At 34.6% G+C, this 20,827-nt stretch overlaps 1 protein-coding gene across 8 annotated transcripts in view; it reads right to left on the minus strand.

Moving 5' to 3' along the window:
- Nucleotides 1-20,827, minus strand: part of NIPBL (NIPBL cohesin loading factor) — a 157,709-nt gene that overhangs the window by 34,727 nt on the left and 102,155 nt on the right. For 7 of the 8 annotated variants that reach the window (XM_059836606.1, XM_059836613.1, XM_059836610.1 and 4 more), the window contains 6 exons: nucleotides 9,642-9,824; nucleotides 5,105-5,302; nucleotides 4,850-4,921; nucleotides 4,676-4,765; nucleotides 3,371-3,474; nucleotides 2,050-2,136 (listed from right to left, as the gene is read on the minus strand). In XM_059836606.1, the coding sequence (XP_059692589.1) occupies nucleotides 2,050-2,136; nucleotides 3,371-3,474; nucleotides 4,676-4,765; nucleotides 4,850-4,921; nucleotides 5,105-5,302; nucleotides 9,642-9,824 (734 nt within the window). The remainder of the gene's footprint in view (nucleotides 1-2,049; nucleotides 2,137-3,370; nucleotides 3,475-4,675; nucleotides 4,766-4,849; nucleotides 4,922-5,104; nucleotides 5,303-9,641; nucleotides 9,825-20,827) is intronic. The other variant, XM_059836607.1, reaches the window with a different exon arrangement.

The raw sequence follows: 20,827 nt of genomic DNA on the forward strand, positions 1-20,827 counted from the left end.
CCAAGTTAAAGAAAATAACATTACATTAATATGCTTACATAATACTAATGTATGAAATTTTGTATTTCCTTTATGATACCAAAATAATATTTTTGCTAGCAACAAGTTTGTAACATCTTTTTAAGCTACTGGTCTTCAAAGTCCTATATTTTGTATCCTTCTGTCAGAACACAAAGAAGGTTTCTGTGTCTCACTGGGAAGCACAATGAGGGAAGACTGCTGCATGCTCTATTTAAGACTGGTGTACATTAAGCAAAATCTATTTCCTTCATCTGGTGTTTTCAGTGGTACTAGTTGCTGCTTTGATCCATTTGATTTCTGCCACTAGAGGGAATTCTTACACAAAAAGACTGTTGCAAGTCCATGAAATCAGTAAGTACACAAATTTTTCTGCTTCATAGACCAACCCACCTTCTATCAACCTCTTATCAAATACGTCCATTTAGATTACCATAGGATATTGAGTCTCTGTATTAGTGTGTGTATACGAGGTACCAAAACAAACATAGATGAGGTTAAGTATGACCATCCAGCACTACTTAAAGATTGTAATAACATTATTACAGCAAAGCTAGGTAGAAATTCTCATAGCTTCTCTGGTACAGACAGAGCCTCCAGAGAAAAAGGGTCTTTACTACCTATATGACACCACACTTCAACACTGTTGGCTTTCCTTGTAAAAATCAGAGGTCAGTGAAACTAACAGCTTTTTGTCTTTGGGGTAAGAGAATTTGAACCAATAGAACAGTGCATTATATACATGATATACATAATTAGAGAATCAACAAAAATCTGAAGATCAAGAGGCCCCTGCAAACTTCTCAGATACAATGGCGTTATGGAATTTGCTGTGTACACAAACAAAACCTTAAGGGGGAAAAAAGTGTTTCCCCTAATTATCTTGGAAATGAAATGAATATTAAAGCATCCTCTGCCTCTGAAAAATATACTGACATGGAGGTAAGATATTTTCACTGCACTGTAAAAGTAGCAACTTTACACCTTCTTTAAAAAAAGTTTCTTTTTTTTTTTTTTAAATCCAAGTTTGTCTCTGAATTGCAAGCACTGGACAATTTAATTAACTTCTTAATAATTTTGAATTTACTTCAAAAAACGAAAAGAAAAATATCACTTTAAAATCATTAGCCTAAAGACTTCATCACAATGAAGTAGACCAGATAAACCAGTACTTCCTTTTTATGCCTTTTTTGTATTGTCTAAGACATTCAGAATCATATACTGAAACTTTGAAACCCCTACAAACTATCTAGATGAAAGTATTTAGGTACCAATAATGTGTCTGGTTTTTCATGTGCAAGTTCAAATTCTTCCTTTCTGATATAAACTACTACTCTCTTATTTCTACAGATGAGGAGGTTTTTTTCTTTAAAACTCAATTCTAATCTTGCTGCAATATTGCACTGAATACTAAGTGTATAAATAAATACATGAAATGTGAAATATGGAACATCAGCCACATAAACCTCAAAATCTTTGAGCCGTTTTAGGTATACCTGGAAAAAAACCCCATCCTAAAGTACTAAACTTCTTGTTAATTTTATTTATATTGACATTGTCACTTTGTAGTGTAAGAACACTTCAACCTTAAACTTCCTCTTTAATGCTCAGGAGAAAGATAGTTCTATATGAAAACTGCAGTACCTCTTCCATTTTGTAAGGATGTTTTATGGACACATAGCAAAGAAATGTCCAACAATGCAAATTACACCAGAATTACGACTAATATTTCAGGATGACTATAATATCTAAAATGAAACAGAAGAAAATACAGTTGCTCCCAATACACGTGTTAGTTGTCACTACAATAGTAAAATATAGTAGCGGCAACTATGAAAATGACAACTATGAAAAATCACAATTAATTGAATTTTGCTTCAAGTATTAAAACTTGGCAAATTTTAATCACAGACATTATATCAGAAATCTCTTTCACACACATACAGAGTATTTGAATCTATCACTAAATAGGACTCAAGTGAAGAAAACTATTCTGCACAATGGAGTGAAATGACGAAATTTCAAACTCACGTGGTTAAGTAAAGTGGAAAGCTTTGATCCATCTTGAATATTCTTCTCCAAAATATTCAGAACTTTTACTATTTTATCCGTTGGGAGCTAAAACAAATAAAGAAACATGTCAAACAACTGCAGAATTAGATATGATTCCAAATTGCTGAAAAGAACATTGAAGAATGAAGGACAGAGCTTGTACAATCTGAATTTTTTCAACTGTAAACAATTTGGCATAAGGACAATGCAGATACTATAATGGAAACAGGCAAAATATATTCTAGGATTGCAATTAAACTACATTTTCAACTAGCAAAATCCACAGAAACAAATTTTTAAATTGCCTATCGCTTATGTTGTATAGTTATTGCTTCTAGAAATAGAAATAGAAATTTACCCAATCCATGTATGATTTACAAATTCTAACTGACCATACAGAGCTTTATTAGGAGAAAATCCATACTGCATGAACAAGCAGAAATTAATTCCCTTATACTTGAAAGACAATAAAAGGGAAACATATTCTTAATATTAGTGTTAACTTCAAAGAAGTAGCATGTTGAAAAAAGTAAACTTACTAATCTTCTGTACAAGTCTGATTAAATAATTTGTGGAATATGTTAACCTTGTAGAGAGCTAGCTTCTCTCATCTGGATACTATTCACCATTGGAAGCAACAAAAAAATTGATTTTTTATAGATGTGTATGTATGTATGTATGTATGTATGTATGTATGTATGTATGTATGTATGTATGTATGTATGTGTGAAAAATATGGAACAGAGGTTAATGGTGAGAACAATCAGGAAACAGAAATGATCACACCACGCACAAACTACAAAGGAAGGTAGGGAGATTGAAGGAAAATCCAGGGTAATATCTAAAGTTTGGATTACAGAAGTTTGGAATAGTCCAGAGTAATTATAATAGTACATGGTTTCACAGACACTCCACAAACACAAGTGGTCAAGAGCAGGAAAAGAGTTTAACATAAAACTGCCCAAAGCCAAGAGCTCCAGGAAGATAAAAGGAAATCAAGAACACTGTTTCTAGAGGTGAGACATCAACAAGTTTGCACCAAGAAAAGTTCCTCTAGCTGACTGAGGAAGAGCAGGACACAGAGGAGGACCTTTCAACAAAAATGTCTCAGCTTCAGAAAGAGTAACAGTTAGGATGTTGCAACTTCCTAAGCTCTTCAGCCAAGTGAAACTCAGAAACTCAGCTGTTTTTCTGGTCCATGTGTCATTGAAGAGGGTGGAACGTCCTTACAGAAAAAGTAAGTTTTTGTATGTTAATGAATATTTCATATTCCAAAAAAAGTTAGATTATGAAGAGGTACCTTGTCCATAATGCCCATTGCCTTGATTTTTGCAGATTCACTACCCAACTCATTAAGCTGATGTTTGCCCAGTAGCAATTCCTGTGGAATCTCATCATCATCGCCTTAAAAAAAGAGAAAAAAAAAAGTAAAAAATTTAACAATCTTATTTCTAGTAAGACTTCTAGGAAATCAGTATTTTTTATTCCAATAAAAAAATGTTAACTAAAAAAAAAGAACTGATTGTCCAGATAGCCAGCATCTAATGGTTCCAAATAATTAGAATCTAACAAAGACTGATAATGACACTTTTTCCTTGTGTTGAAACAATGAATATGTGTTAAGTATGACTTACTATACCAATGGTATTTCATGGTTCTAAGACACCATTTAAGAGCCTAATATGAGGCAGGCACTTCTGAAAGTCACAAACTAAAAATTTTTAAAATATCAAACTCCACTTATTGCAGTACTTCTGCCATAATTTTCAATTCAGTAGAACAAATCTTAAACTGTAGCCCTGAAGTTCAAATCTGGGCAAGAGCAATAGATGAAAAACACATATGAAGTTAAGCACCTTGAGATAATCTGAGTCTTAATTGGATTTAACCTTTGACAAAAATCACGTTACCAGACACAGAAAGATCCAATGACTTCACCTGAAAGTTAAAGGCTGCATTACCTATGGCTTTAAAAACTAGAGAAACTTTACTATGCCCCTCCCCTTGTTTTAATCCTGTGACAAAGATGGTAGGAAAAAAAAAATTAATGAATATTCCATTATGCGTTTCAAAAGAAAGTCACCTTTGGCAACATGAACTACTTCCTTAGTTAAGGAGGCTGCTTTTCCACTGATATAGGTAAATGATACAGTGTCTTAGCCATAAATTCACAAGGACTCTGCTGTCTGAATTGAAGAATCATATCTGCAAGTAGCAGATGTGTGATTATGTGCCTCAGACATTGCTAGCAAGAGAACCATCTTGCTTACATATCTGACAGAAGGTAACACCCTAATGACATCCCAAAAAAGTATCCTTTCCACTCCAAGGGAAGTATCCAAGGGAAGTGGAAAGGATACTCATTACGATTTATGCCCTTTCTGGATTCTGCAGAGAGGAGGAAGGAGGATCTTCTTCAGGCAGCAGCAAGTGAAATTGGAAAGGTAAAGGCCACCACTCAAGGTGAAAGCCATATAAATCCTGTAGGCCCTAGCAAGTTACCACATGAAATTAAGTCACCATGAAGGAAGATCGAAAATGACAATACAGTTTTTCCTCAGGTTTCTAACTGGAGTAACCATTTTGAAAATTTCTGATGTATTACCAAAAGCTGTAAAATCCATGTCTTCCAGATTTTCCAAAATATTCTCTATTGAAGCAGTAAACCTTTTGAAGGTTGAAGAATCCATCATTTCTGGTGAAAAAAAAAGGGAAATTCATAAACAATTATCCTAAAGCAGAAAATACAAACAGTAGAAAATAAATCTTCTAAAATTACCTTCAGGTGTTAGTTTGGGTTCATAAGCTTTCCTCTTCTTTTGTTTTTCTTTCTTCTTCATTTTTCTAGCCACTAATTAAGAGAATAAGGAGTAAAACAAACACTTCCTTAAAACTTCAAGAAATGATTTCTTACATTTCTTACACTTGTACTCAATATTGCACGCAATGATGTCCACTTTAAAATATTTAACATTTCCATTAAAAAAACACTAATATTATGGAATAAAATTAAATCCTTATAGTGATCAGTTACCCTCGCTGAGGCTAGGAGGAGGAGAATAATCATCCATATCAGAGTCATCGGGACTGCGATTACGGTAACGGCCACTACCAGAAATCCTCCTTCCTTCATGGTAATGACCACTTCTCCTATGGTCACCAGAACTTCTCCTGTCATGTTCTTCATACTCCCAAGCTTCATCTCTATCCTTTTTGTGTCTCTTACGAGAAGCTAGAAATAAATGCATTTTCTATTTAAATACAAAACATACACTTTTAATAGCTCAAAATCAATCACCTTAAAATAGTTGAAAGATGTGCAGATGTGAGATTTAGGTACATGATAAAGTAGTTGACTTTGCATTAGACATTGGATTTAACAGTTATAAAGGTCCTAAATGATTCTATGATTGCAAGTCTAACACTCTTGTACAGCTCTTCATCAAATCAAATGGACACTTAGGTTATCAGATACAATTCTGCTATGGATTACTTATTTTAATGTTTTCTTTTGAATTACAGAAAAACTGTGCTTAAAACTGGCAGAGATACCAAGAAACATTTAAAAATATGAATTTACAGGACATTTGTCTTCTTTAAAAGCAGAGTAAGCAAAGCTGAACAAATTAAATTAAGTTTCATCCTTTTATAAGAGAATATGGAGATAATTTCCTCAGTTATTTAAATTGTGAGTGTTACTGGATATCCATATTTCAACTCAGTGATTGCCTTATCCATCTAACATACCAATGAGTTCCAATGAGACTTGGTAATCTATTTTCTAAAAGATATTCTGTTTTGCCAAGACAACTAAAATTTTGCCTTGGTATATACTGCAGGAAATTTCTGTAAAGGAGAAAGCTGGAGTCACAATTCTGGGCCAAACAGCAAGCCTCTACCACAGATAATTATTCTAATTCATTTTCATGCAGGACCATAAAGCCCAGCAAAATTGAATGTTGAAGAAGTTGGAGCAAATATTGCATAGAGATTTGGTGGAAATAAAATGGGGGAGCAGAATGATAGTTCTCTGTTATTTTCAAAGAAAGTCTTGCATGTTTTGAAGTTGACAGAGAGCTCAGTTTTAAAGAAAAGGAAATGGATAAGCAGGTAGCTTCCTCCATGAAATCAGCCAACTTTCCATTTTTTAACATAATCAGCTAACTGAGCTACCAAAGAGATGTCTTACCAAAGAGAGACTGTACTGCAAAGTTCAAAACACTTCCAAAAATATCACATTCCAGACTGGCAGTGTTTATTGCCAGTTTATTGCTTCTGGACCTGCATATAACAGTCCTGATATTGTGTGTCTCTACAAAGTCTCCTTGGCATGACTGCATATAAGGTTGTTTCTGAGCAGAATGGCTCAAAGCATTTATACAGAACTGGAACTGAACTGAAAAGTTCTGATGACAAGCCATTTATTAAGAAACATAAGAAACATACCAGGTTATAATCAATAGCCTAGGATCAGAACTAATAAACATAACCTCTAAGGGAACACTTCTGTTTTGCAATGAACCCCAGAGGTTTCAAATTCCAAAAAATGTAATAGAGATGGTCCAAGTCTTTAATATAACTCAGTTCAGGTTTCAAGATTTACTGCATCTGGATCAGACTTCCTTCTGGAAAATTACAGTCATGTTCAAGATGGCAGAGGTACTAGCACTGCCTAAAATGGTTGAGAGAGTTAACTGTGACTGAAGGATTGGTGAGCCATCTGGGACCACTCAGTGGGTAGGAAATTGGCTGGATGGTCACACTTAAAGAGTTGCAGTCAATGGCTCGATGGTCAAATGGAGACCAATGACAAGTGGTGTCCCTCAGGGGTGGGTGTTGGGGCCAGCACTGTAACATCTTGGTGACACTGACAGTGAGACTGAGGGTACCCTCAGCAAGCTGCAGATGACACAGAGCTGGTGCACTGGAGGGAATAGATACTATCCAGAAGGGAGGGATTGTCACAGGCTCTAGAGGTTAGCCTGTGTGTACTGCTTCATAAGGACATGGAGTCCTAGGACAAGGGGTAATGAGTTGAAACTGCAAGAGAGAAGGTTTAGATTAGAGATCAGAAAGAAAATCTTTATGTGAGGGTGGTGAGGCAGAAAGCAGGTTGCCCAGTGAAGCTATGGATGCAACATGCCTGGAAATGTTCAAGGCCAGGCTGGACAGGGCCTTGAGCAACCTGGGCTAGTGGGGCATTACCACCCTTGTGGGATTAGATGATCTTTAAGGTTGCTTCCTAAACCTAACTTAAACCATTCTATGATACCCGGAGTAAATGTACTGGAGAAGAAGCTAAGAGTTCTATTGGGAAAGCTTTTATGAATCTTAACTGATACCTTTACCCCATGAGACAGTGTTTTGTGAAGGCAGATGGCCCTTTCTCCAGGTTTCAAATCATCCCTAACACTAAGCTCTGTAGGATGAATTCTGACCCCAGTTACATCTCCACAAGAAAAGTAACTTCCAATATTGCTTTCTGGCAGAATTTCAGATTGACCAGTTTATCAACACTGTATGACAAAACAGAATGGGTTACAGTTCTACTAGCTCTACAAGACAAATAATGTGAACATTGAAGCACCTCTTCACAATCACTGCTCTACAATATTTGTTTTGAAATCAATAAAATTGACTAAAAAAGTAAGCATTAATAACATTTCAAGAGTTAGGATTGATTTTATACATAAATAAATACTATTTGGAATATAAACACCCAATTTTCTTCCAAATTCTGCCAAACATGTATGCAATATCACACTTAGTAATTCCTGTAAGAGAATGACTTCATCAATCTTTAATTTCTCATTATTTATTTTAATGGCATGGCCCTTCTTAATGAAATATTCAAAGAAACTTCTCTTTTATACTAATCTCTATTTCATATTTTTTATGTTCAGTTTAAGGGCAACAGAATAATTAAGAAACATGTATTTGTGACAATACAAACCTATTCAGTGTACTTGCCATAAATCTTTCACTTTTGATAGTTTTGTCTTGTTTTAAATTTAATTCAGTTCTACAGTATTCTTGAAGAAATAGAGTAATTTATTTTTAAACCACATGTACTCACTGAATTGATTAGAATGATGGCCAGATCTCTTGAGTGGATATACTGAAACTAGAATTCCTCAAGGCATATCATTATTGTGAAACTTTTCCTTAACTTGTTCTACTTTGTATTTGAGAACTCTACAGCCACTATGGCTAATATATAGATTGTGGTATCTGAAAGTGTTTACAATTCTCTCCATTCCCAACCAACTTAAATAACTTTGCTCAGTAATATTTTTTTTTTAAATTCACTGTTCCAAATTATTAACATCATGTAAGGTTGATACAATATGGTAAACAGAGAATATAGAACTCCTGAACGAAGCAAATCATCATTAATCCTTTGCCAAAATTTAGACTGATTACAACTGACCTGAAGACATCACATTCATGCACAGAGAAGCATTATTCAGTTATAATTAAAAGGGTAAACAAACAAACAGAAAGACATTCTTTTCAGCTTCTTTGCTAAAGATCAAAGGTAACAGTGTTATAATTTTCATGTGCAAAACCACAGTGTTTGTGTTGGATGAAAACTTGAAACATACTAAGAAGCAGAGCAAAAAAATCTTTCTCTTTTGGATCTTAAGAAATACTAAACCCCAAAACATTATATTTTGTGAAAGTTCATTAAGATGTTTCTATAAAAAAAGGTGCAAAATTTGGGAAAAACATCTTTATAAGCGAGATTGCTTCTCAGGCTAACAGGTTTCTCCCATAGTCCTGCATGGCTACATAGCTCAGACTGAACTGATTCACTTTGGTCTAACAGCTTATTTCCAGGGCTGGTTAACTCTACAACCATAGACACTAACCAACTGTACTTCTATCAAGAAGTAGGAAATGTCTTCTTAACTTAGAGGCAAATAACATTTTTTTTTCCTTAGGAACTTGATTCAACTGCACAGCAAAACTCTAAAGAGAAGCTTCCTCTCTTCCTTTGCAAACAGTTAATTCAAGAATAGTAGAAGCAGCAAATAGTATTTTGAGAATTCATCAAGAATAACTTCCATTTTTTGAGGAATATGACGAGAGAAATAATTTAAGAAACTTCTGTGCAGCAAGATTCTCAATTTATTATGTTACAAAAATTCAAGAGGCGATCTTCCACTTTTCTTATCAATAAAACAAAGAATAATTCAAGAATTTATTTAGTGAAATTTTTCTCTGTGCACACTTGTATAAATTCTGGGCTTCTTTAGAAGATATTTTCCTTAATCTGAATAGTTAGAAATGTTTTATGGTACAACTGAAAGCAAAAAAAAATATCTAGGGAGCAGTTTCCAGGAAAATAAATATAACAACTCACTGCTTTTAATCTTGGATGAAAAATAGCAATCAAGTAATTTTTCTTTTAAAAGAGAAACAAGGGTTCTTGGCCAGGCAGTTGTCAGGACAGCAAATTTGGGACTGTATGTTTTAGGGTAGCCAACTTAAAAAAAGACATGTATCTTTTTGTAAAAACAAAATACTAGCTTTTTTCACCTTAAAGAACAGAATCATGAACTACTTACATTCAAAAGCTTCTTCACTGTCATTATCTTCATCAGAACTGATTTCAGCATATTTTGGTTTCTCATTAACTGTGCTACGTTTGCGCTTGTTCATTTTCACACGTTCACAAAGTGGCATGGTGGATTCAATTTCTGCCAGGAGCTCAGGAGGCAACTCCTTTAACACTGACTGATCTATGCTACCTATTAGTGGAGAGTAAGAAGAGCAAATGTGAACCTGAAGACAAAAAAGAGGGCCCAATACTACAATCCTGTCTCAGGAACCACTCACAAGATAACCACTAGCAATCAGTTAGATCAGTTAGATAGACCTAAATGTATTTGACAGCCTTTTTAAAAGTCCACACTGCAATTCGAAATAATAACACAATAAATTGTATACACATTTCCTTCAATAAAATATTTTCAGTCATAAAAATGAATTACCTTTGAATCACCTTTTCAATTACCTTTGTAGAATGATATCCTTGCTCTATTCCACAAAGTTTAGTCTTATTTCAGTTCATCCTTTGAATTTATCAGGTTTTCTAACAATTGCAAGTAAATTATGATTTCTTAGTGCCTCATTAACATTTCTGTTTACTATCATTTATAGTAATTAGTGTACCCAAGACAGTAATATTCCCTTTTCCAGTAAGAACAGACAACCTGTGGCAACACTTGTGGGGTCATATGCCTAAATATAGGACAAATCATTGACAACTCAGCTTTTGCTTCAGATTTTTTATTACTTCCTGCTGGTAGTTTGATGATGCAATGCAAATTGTTGCTTGATTTTTTTCAAAATAAAATTGAAACATTTTTACTGAATACAGACAAACAGCTAGCTGAACCACAATCAGGTTTCTTTTCCACAGTGATAAATAGGCAGACAATATCACATCATTCTTATAATTTTGAAACCAAGATTAAATCCATGTGCAGTTAGAATGAAAGAAATTTGCAGGCAAAATATTTCCAACTGACACAAGGAAAACAAATCAATTCAAAAGTATTTCTATGGGGCTTGCTTATTTGATTCCTATTTTTATTTATCAAAGAACCTATTACACAGATTTGCAGGCTGTCAGACTGAACTGTTAATGTTTTTCCAGCAACAGAAGAAATATTTTTGAGCAAGTGCCTCTCTCTCCTTCCCAATGCATACTATATTATTTAGAGAGGAAATCACCTCCTAATTGTTATACACACACATTCATCCAAAAAACTCTCTCCTGGACGACAATACACTTTAATTGCATTCACTACATCACTACACTAACTTTCTAAAACTTACGTCCATTTTTGCGTTACTATCCTAACTTTTATTGCAAGATGATTTTTTTCTTTCTCTCTTTAAACATCTTTAATTGGAATTAGAAGAATATTACAATGAGATTCCATCATCAAAATATACTCTCCAAGTCATTCAATAAACAATTTAACTTCAAATGGGGTTTTTGAAGTGACATAGTGAAACATAAACAAAGTAAAGTGATAGTAAAGTTGTCTCTGCTTCTTTCACATTGTGCTCACTCTTACCTATTTGTGCTAGGTTGCCATCCTTAAATAATCACCATGTACCAAAGCTACCTAAATTATCAATATTGCTTTTGAAAATGCTGAAAAACATTTCCTGGTGTGGTTGGTTAATGAATAATTTTGTGGGTATGCACTTGACTTCAGACAAGTAGAAGTACATCAGCATGGGCAGACCATTTCCTCTGTGTGTACCAGCAGCTGCCTGGATGATAGCCAGGTCCAGGCTGGATGCTGCAGAGCTGTGCATCTGAGCACTGTGTCCTCATACTTTCTATGCCTATATAGTGCATAAGAGCTTACGTTCAGCCCCAGAACACAGAAAAATTTACATATACAAGTTTTATGACAATTTTCACTGATGAAATTCATAGAGGGCTGTAAATCCAGGTTCTCTAATATGTATTTTCAAGTTTATGCCCGTTGGCAATTTCATTAAAATCAGCAGGACTACACACGTAGCATGAAGTCTACAAAAAATCTGGCCAAACAAAAACACTGCAAAAGACAGCTACAAGTAAATGAATGAAAGTTGCACTAAACCCTCAAATACCAAACAAAACTCAACAGGCTATTCTATTGTCTCCTAGGAATATCTGTTCTTGCTTTCTTTTCTCACTGACCTTTCATTTTGTACTCATTCTTTAAATATAAATAAAAAAATCACAGCATTCATTAAACATAAGTGAAAAAAATGACTACTTTAAATATTTGTAAAACTAATTTTATTTCTGTTTCAAAATTTTCATGTTTCTATTTCTTCAGTGCTAAATTCAACTACTGCTTGATTTGCACTCTCTCCTGTTACAGATATATCAGATTACTATATAATCTTACACATTTTTCTTTTACTAGGAAATAAGTAAAGCTTCCTTTATTCAAGTACAGAATACCAGAAAAGAGACAGAATTATTATAAAGCTCTCTATAAGCTATCATTGAACTTTTTGTTTCTGTCACAATGTTTCCTGAAGTAAGTACGCCACATACCCAGTTTTCTTAGCTGCTGAGGATTGTAAACAACTAAATCTATGGAGTTTTACTTCCACCGTACAAAGGAGTTTAGCATGACTGTACACATATGTACAATTCTAATATATATGGAGAAGGATTTATCAACCTTTCTGAAGAAAATGAGGGATATTCTGTACTTTTGGTCAAGTCAGGAGCTTGTTACTATTTATTTTACTCTATTAATTATGCTATCTTGAGTCAGGGCAGCTCAAAAGTCACTAGAAATATCCTACTAAATTTATTCTTTAATATCTTCTATTTTATAATGTAGGCACTATTTTTTTTTTTTTTTTTTTGTTCAGAGTCGTAAAGAAATACTTACAAGAATTCACCTCATCTAAGAATCCAGTCACATGGCAATAAGAATTAGGTTATAAAACACATGCTAATGCCTTTTCAGTTTATGGGAAACTTTATAAAACAATTAATAGGATATGTAACACAAACGTCTTTAAAATCAACAAATCCATGTACAATCACTTTCAACTTTCAAATTTTTTTGCTAATTTGGCTAAGACCTCGTACCTACTTCCATGTCTTCACTTTATTCAGTTACATTTGGCTCTAGCATGTATGGCTTTTTAAATAGTAAAAAGGAAGTGACTTAACAAAAAAGTTACTTGATAATACAACAGAATGCCAAATATCTTGCTGAAGGACTGTCAGCAGCAATGGAAAAACTCAATTTTCTGCAATGTCTGTGATCAGTGTACACCACATCTCAAATGAGACTATAGGCATGTGTATTCTTCAGATGTCATTTACGCATTATTTCAAAACTTCTGCAACTATTAAAGCAAACAACTGGGGAAAAACCCAAACAAACAAAACAAAACAACCAACCAAACATCCAAAACAAAAAAAAAAAAACCCCAACAAAATCCAAACAAACAAATGAACAAACAAACAAAAACCAGAAGAAAAGTACCATCATAACAACATTTTTTAACTGCCAGGAAGAGTATTCTAACCAACTCCACACTGAGACCGAAGGGAAGGCACACTGAGACCAAAGGGAAGGCACAGAAGAACAATTCATTTCAAAGAAATGCATACATGAACAGTCACTTCTACAGTGCTTCTCCAAACATATGCAATGCTGTCCACAACCAGCATGCAAGTTACTTCCCAGAAAAGAATAAATTCTTGGTTCTGCTTGATTGCTATCATCAAAAAGTTTTTAAGGAAAGATGTTAATGGATCTTTACCTACTACTCAATGTCCACTGACCCTCAAGATAACATGTTTTCTCACCAAGCATTACTTTACGAAATACAACACAGTTAAAGATCAATCAGGAAATCTCAGTGAGAAATTAATTAATCTGTAAGCCCGGTCTCACATCTTATTATAGTCTGGGAAGATTTTCAGAGGGTTTTACTGTGTGTAGTAGAAAAATTTCTATAAATGTCTAGAGGATATTTATATATCCTATTACTATATATAGTATACATACACATATATATAGTAATATAGTATATCTAGTAATATAGTATATATAGTAATATAGTGTATATATATCCCATTACTATATATCTTAATACTATTTATATAGTATTTCCATTCTCCACATATGGCTTAAAAAACTAATGGAAAAGAGAAGATCTGATTCACAGTTCAGTATTGTGCTTTGCAGCTTCAACTTTGTAAAACACCTTTAGCTAACGTTTATGCATGTGTTATGTTTAGGAGGATCCAGTATCACTTTGTATTGACTTTACAAGTCAAGTAGATCTTCCTTATACCAGCAGTTCACCCTTCAAGAGAAGTTAAACATTAAAAAAAAGGTAACATCTCTATGGACTTTTGCTGGGTCCATTCAATATGGACCGCATAATTATTTTTTGACTTAACAATCTGTGGTCATATTAGTTTCACCTGGCTTGATGTAACAACTTCAAACAAGCACCTATGGAAAAGAGGATGATTCTTACTGATGGTTAGGAGAGCTTTCCTGGATCAGAGAGGCTGTTCCTGTCACAAAATCAAAACCAACACGAATAAACTCTTATTTTCTCTTGAATGATTTACCTCTCCTTTCCAAACTATGGAAGATAACTGCATGGTTCAGATCAGATCTTGGTAATAGTTCCCGTGAACTATGAGCCACCAAGATTAAAATACCATAAGAAATCTAAACTCTGAATTGCTATTTTCATAACCATGAGATAGTTAATACAAATATTAACACAAATATTCCACGGAAATTTAAAGATTCCAGATTTTTCTATAAATATTCCATATATTTCTGTTTCTGCAAAACTGCAATTAAAGCAAATTCATATTTGTAATATCTCTCTATATTTTGATTTTAAAATGCACCTTTTCCAACTATGAAGAAATTATATGAAAGAACACACAAGGGTCTGAGAAGGGAATAATGCCACCTCTTTGGGGTGAGGATACCAATCTTCCCATTTCTCAGCATTTAGAAATTGAATTCTGACCACTGAATTTCTATACTAGAGAACTGTCACTCATCTTCATTTGGACATTAAAAAAACCCCTCCTGACTGCAACTCAATTTTGCCCTTTTCTTGCTCCTCTTTTGTTACAAAAGACATTACCTGGCACTGGACTTTTCTTATTTTGCTGATGACTAATGTCTCCAGTCTTGTTATTATTTTACAGAAATTAAGCTCACCTTCCTTAAATATCTTCTCTGAGCACTTGATAAAGGATATTCCTCCCTTTTCTAATAAAAGCTTACAGTCTAACTTTTGTCTTATGTTAGGCATATACACGCAGGAAGGAAAGCAGTTTCTTTCTGGATTAGCTCAACCAGCTTTGAAACCTGTGTTAAATGAAATAAAATATCCTTATTCTATAAGAAGAGTGCCGCTATCTTGTTGAACAGCCATGTCACTGTAGCTAAAAATGCAGCGACTCGAAGGTTAAATCTACAGCAAATCCTCAGCAGATAAAGTTGAGTTTTAGATAAGGAACTAAAAGAAAAAAAAAAGAAAGGACAGAAGTATTTCCCCATGTTATAAGCTGTTTAGAAAATAAACACCCTTTTAAAATAGCTAACTATTGTTACAGCATAGCATTCAGGCACTGGAATGCAAATGGCCACATGAGTGCCTACAAGCTCATAAAGATGTCGCTGGTAAAAGCTGAAAAATCTTTGATTCTTTCTCAAGTGTGCAAATTTAATGATATCATTTCCACCAGGCTCTCCCTTTAAATGCTCCACTGTGCTCTTTATGTGGTGCAGTGAGCGCCTGGTGAGAAGTCTGCCGCCCATCAGCTTCACACTTGTCAAAATAATTTTGTGCCCTGAACAGTTTCAGGAACAGAATGGGAAACACAGGGAAATCCCAGTAATTTTTATAGGTGAATTTAAGTTTTGAGGAGGACATATCTGCTCATATGATAGAAGTTCCACTTTTATCTCAATACCCTATCATCAGCTGGAAAACACATAATCAAATGAATACTGGTGAAAACAAACTGAATAGGATATTTACACTCTTTCCTCTCTCCCTCTCTCCCTTCCCTGCTGTAAAGCTTATGGAAGGGTATACAGCTACATCCTACAGGTTGTATCCAAAAGGACGTAACCCTCTGTTATACCTAAGGATATATTATAACCCCTCTACAACCCATCAAAAGATGCCCTACCCTCATCTTTTGACTACATGTATGAAGGGATAACTCCAGAGCTCACCTCACATACACTCATGCCAGAAAAAGGGTGGCGACTGAGATGCCCTCACCACCACCCAAGGGGCTGCACACACAGGAATTCTCTGCTTCCATCAATTTAGCAGGATGGAGAAAGGCAATGTAAGGGAGAAGTATGTCCTACATTTCATAGAACCTGCTCTAACATATTTTTTAAAACAATTCTTCCTCATCTGCCCCAACAGTAGCACAAAGAAAAGGCTCCCAGCCTAAAAAAAAAGGAGTTTCAGACTCCCTGCTTTTACTCCAGTCCTTAGCTCTGGCCTTGAAAGACAGGACCCAGACTGGCTGGTCAGAAAAGGATCTGGACATGGCAACAGAAAAATTCAATGATACAACAGAGGTCATAATTAACCATAGCTAAAAAACATAGATTCAAAAAGAATTGTACAATAGTACAAAATACTCTGAGAAGAAATAAACATTTTTAGAAGGAGGGAAAGAAGTTCTTTACTGAGAGGGTGGTGAGGTACTGGAACAAACTGCCCAGAAAGATTATGGGTGCCCCATCCCTGGCAGTGTTCAACGCCTTGCTGGATGGGGTTCTGAGCAACCTGATCCTGTGAAAGGCGTCCCTGCCCATGGCAGGAGGCTGAAATGAGATGATCTTTAAGATAATTTCTAACCCAAACCATTTGTTGACCCTATAATGATTAATGTTTGGGATCTGAAATTTATGACTAATTAATTTTTCCAGCCATGTATTCTGGTTGCTTACTGAGCCTGAGACACAAGACCTTAATTAAATAAAATCAGATTATTCCTCAGAATTTCTCTTATAAAACAAAACCTTATATAGAAGGAATATAATACAACCAAAACCTTTGCAGAGAATAAGCAAACAAAAACCATTATTTTACATCTTATCTGTGACTTCTAGGCACATCAAGAAGACTTGCTTATTTTTCTTACTATTGCGTAGAAATATTCTCAGTCCTTATCACTGAAAATATTGCATGAAGCTACTAGTTTTGCTTCTTCAAGATAACAATTACATAATGAACAACAACAAAAGATTGCTGCTGTTTTAGCTTCAAAAATAAAATAGGAAATAAATAAAATAGGAAAAAATATAGGAAAATAGCTTTGAAGATAATTAAACAGAATGTATATTTAAAGAAAGTTATTTACAAAAAACAACAGTTCAGCAATTTGAAAGACAAAAAAGGTTTCATACTCTTTTTTTCTGTTTGCTGGTAGTATGTAGTATTCCCACAGAGCAAAAAATAAACTCCAAATTTTAAGTAAATAGTTTAAATTTTCTTACATGAAAAGAGTCACCTAGAACAGTTAACAACGCTGAGCAACAGAAAAGTTAATGTGCCAGAAGCAAATATGAGGCTTTTTGGTATTTGTATTTAGTCAAATTTATCCTTTGGCTAGAAGAAAATTGAAGCCAAAAATTTCAAGCACATACCCCAGAACATAAGCCAAGATCAATATCCACCTTCAGATCCACAGACATTTGAACAAGTCTGCATTGCCTACTGTAATTGACATCAGGCAAATTGCTGGGCCACATTTACACATTGCAATGCAATGCTGCAAAAATTATTTACGCAAAATAGCCTTAGCTATTCCCAGAAGCAAGAGGAACACAATCAAGTGTCCATGTCCATGAACCAAGAGCAGTTTTGGACTTTCAAGAAATTGTTCTGACAAATTAGGTAATAAAAGTATATCACTTACATTTGCCAAAGTAATTTTTAAAAAATCAACTAATTAACAATGCACTCCTAAATCTGCAAACAGACAAAGCATCATATTTCAGACAAATCAAAGTATAATGAAATTGGTGGGTTGGGTCAAATTCAGTGTTGCTGCTAAGAATTCAATGTGACATACATGAAGTTCACTCTTCCTATCCAGAAAAATACTGCAGGAGCAAGAATGAAAATATTTACCTTAGTAGCAAAGTCTAAAGTAGGAAACAAATAGCAGGAAAGCAGCCACCAGGCAAGGCTCTGTGCTGAAAATGTCACCTCTATTACAAGTAATAGATCAACATAAGGAATTAGTCCAGTGTGCAGTGGCTGATTCCTGCTATGTACCAATACCAGCTTATCTAACATCTACTTTTGAAAAACTAGCACCAAAAATGAAGGCCCCAGAGAGTATGTATAATGCCCACACAAATCCCAGCTACCTTCTGGAATGGGACAGACACACCATATCTTAAAATTCCCTGCAAATAGGAGCAAAACCATTCCAGTGCAAAGTATGTTGGAGAAATCACATCTTCCTAGACTTTACACAAGTTATATATAGTTTAGACTTTTTCCTAAACAATGCTTGGAATATTTTTCAAAATGTGAACCTTTTAATCCAGGAAAAAACCCCAAATAATCAGGGCTCAATGAACAAAGTGCATATTAAAAGTGGATCGTCTGCAAACCCAACAAGTAGCTTGAAATACTTCTAATAGCATAAGGGTGAGCCAGTCCCTCTTCTAGCCTAGTCAAGATGAGAGGAGGTGATCATTAATACACCAGAAGAGAGAAAAAACTAAAAGACTGTAGAACTCTTATGAAAGTCATAACTGTTTTTCTATAATTACAATTAAATTTTAGTTTCAAGAAGGTTTAAACATTTGAGCCCAGAAGAGTCATAAATTTTCTGCTGTAAATGCTGAAATACAGTATTTTTTTTTTCCTCTGAAATGTGGCATAATTTTCTACAGATCCACCTGGTGCTGCATTCATAGCAAGATGGTCAGCAGGTTATTACTCTGGCCTTGACACATGCAAACGCAATTGCTACCAGGAACTTCAGTTCAGTGATTTCAAATTCAACATATATGGAACTGAGGATTTTTCACAATGCTAAACTTTACAAAAGCACAATTTTATGGGATGCAAGCTGAGTTTCAAACTTTTCCTTTCCCAAGTTAGTATGTTTTTACTCCAGTTATTTCCTTGTGGCCCCCTCTGATTTTGTGCCTGTCCTAGCATTAAGAAATTGTTATTTTGGAAACAAATTAGTATGAACTCTAAAATTTGATGTGTTAACATCCATAACCCAATTCTGCCCTTATAGAATTCCTGTACATATAGGAATTAAACAAGGTTTAGAAGTGGTACTTCCTTTCTGCCCACAATTTTCATCTGTACCATTATTCACCTTTAAGTAGTTGGGCTACACTAACTAGAAATCAGTGAGAGGCATAACAAGTTCACTCAAGTGAGGCCACACAATCTGGATACAGCTTTTCATCCTGAACTACTCCATTTCTTGTCACTACTAGAAGATAATTGATTGCTGTTTCCCAAGTGAAACTATTTCCAGCAATGCAAGAACACAAAAACAGACTGTCATGATACACAAACACCAAATCAGAGTTTGATTTGAACACAGAAGAATCCAGAAGCATTGTTTTAACGACATAAAGATGATTAAGCAGTAAGATTTTTAGCTGATCCTGTAAAGAGTATGTATGAAAAGCACCTTCAAAGAAATGTCAAGTCTTTACTCAAATTTCAGATCAGAGCAGCAGGAAACATCGTATATTTTTAGGAAGACTTGTAGTGAGCAACAAAACCTTGTGTCTTCAGCTTTGCATTGTGAAGATAATTAAATCCCACAACAATCTACACAATGGAGGCATGGCATTCAGATCAGATTTTTTTTTTCCCTTAAAACAACAAACCCCTTTAGGTGATATAGGAAGATCCAAAACACACTTGTTTTGCAAAGACAATCCTTCAAACATATTATAAGCCTACTCAGATATCTTGCACAGACAGTTACAGTTTCTCTCATTACTTATACTTAACAAAGGAAAATTTGTCCTGTTCAGAATGAAGTAACCATAAAGCTGCTAACAGCTCCCATCCCAACATAGCTGATCAGCATAGCTCTAAAAAAGCAGCAGAGAAGATGTCCACTGAAGCTCTGAAAAGAAAGGACAGCAAACATGACCTCCTCATTGCAGGCATAAGCTTAAAGGGAAAAGTTTCATGGGTCCCACGACAACATATATTTGCATTAAAACCAAGATAAAAGACATTAACAGATGTTAAAATCAGACAAAGAAAATGTCACGGTTCATTCTGACCTGGACAAAACTGGTCACAAGACTTCACCACAAGACCCTTTAACAAAAATATTATGAAAAAAATCCATAATTTTCTTCTGAGATACACTGAATCTTTCAGAAAAATGCTCAAAGATCAGGGGAGAGAGAAAAATTACTTCTTCCTTGTAAATGCCAAAAGGGACTCTGGATTGCTTTAATATTAAGGGTCACATGCTGTGGCTATCCATCCTGTTCGTAACATGATTTCAAACATGTCTATAAAATTTGGTGACAATATTACCTTGTCTTTTTGAAGTTCAATGCAAATAAAGGCACGATTTTAAAATTTAAAATTTGCTAAAACAATGCAAAAAGTTGTACAGACTTTCAGTTTGCAAAGAATTAATTGTAACTTAATGTGAGTCAATTTTATTGAGTTTTGTAATGAATGGTAATTAGCCCCTTAAGACAGAACAACTATCTAAATGGTGTTTTGAACTAGCTGAACAACCCTGTTTTAACCTGCTTTTCAGATAAATTCTAGCAATGATGTTGAACATGACAAAGCCAGGAGAAGACATTTTCTTGAGGGAGGGATGGATAAGAAAGCAAAAAAGAAGGGACAAGAGAAATAAGGGTAATGAAATAAGAGAAAGTAAAATATACTAAGCTACATGGAATAAGAGGCATGTGAAAAGTTGAATAACGATGCTAAAAGGCAACACTGGAAAAGAATTACTATAATCTACCAAGTAGTAAAGGATGAACTAAAAGAAGATTTATGAAAATTACAGTTCTTAGTGTATTAAAAAGTTTATAACTAAAAATAGCACCAAGTTAAACTGTGAACACTATTTCAACTGGACTGAGGACACCATGTCAGTGGCATAAATATAGCTACATCAGTTAACTGTTGAGAAACAGACTTTGCCTTATGAAGAGAGATAACTTTA

Source organism: Haemorhous mexicanus, chromosome Z (assembly GCF_027477595.1).
Source record: "Haemorhous mexicanus isolate bHaeMex1 chromosome Z, bHaeMex1.pri, whole genome shotgun sequence".
Lineage (NCBI taxonomy): Eukaryota > Metazoa > Chordata > Aves > Passeriformes > Fringillidae > Haemorhous > Haemorhous mexicanus.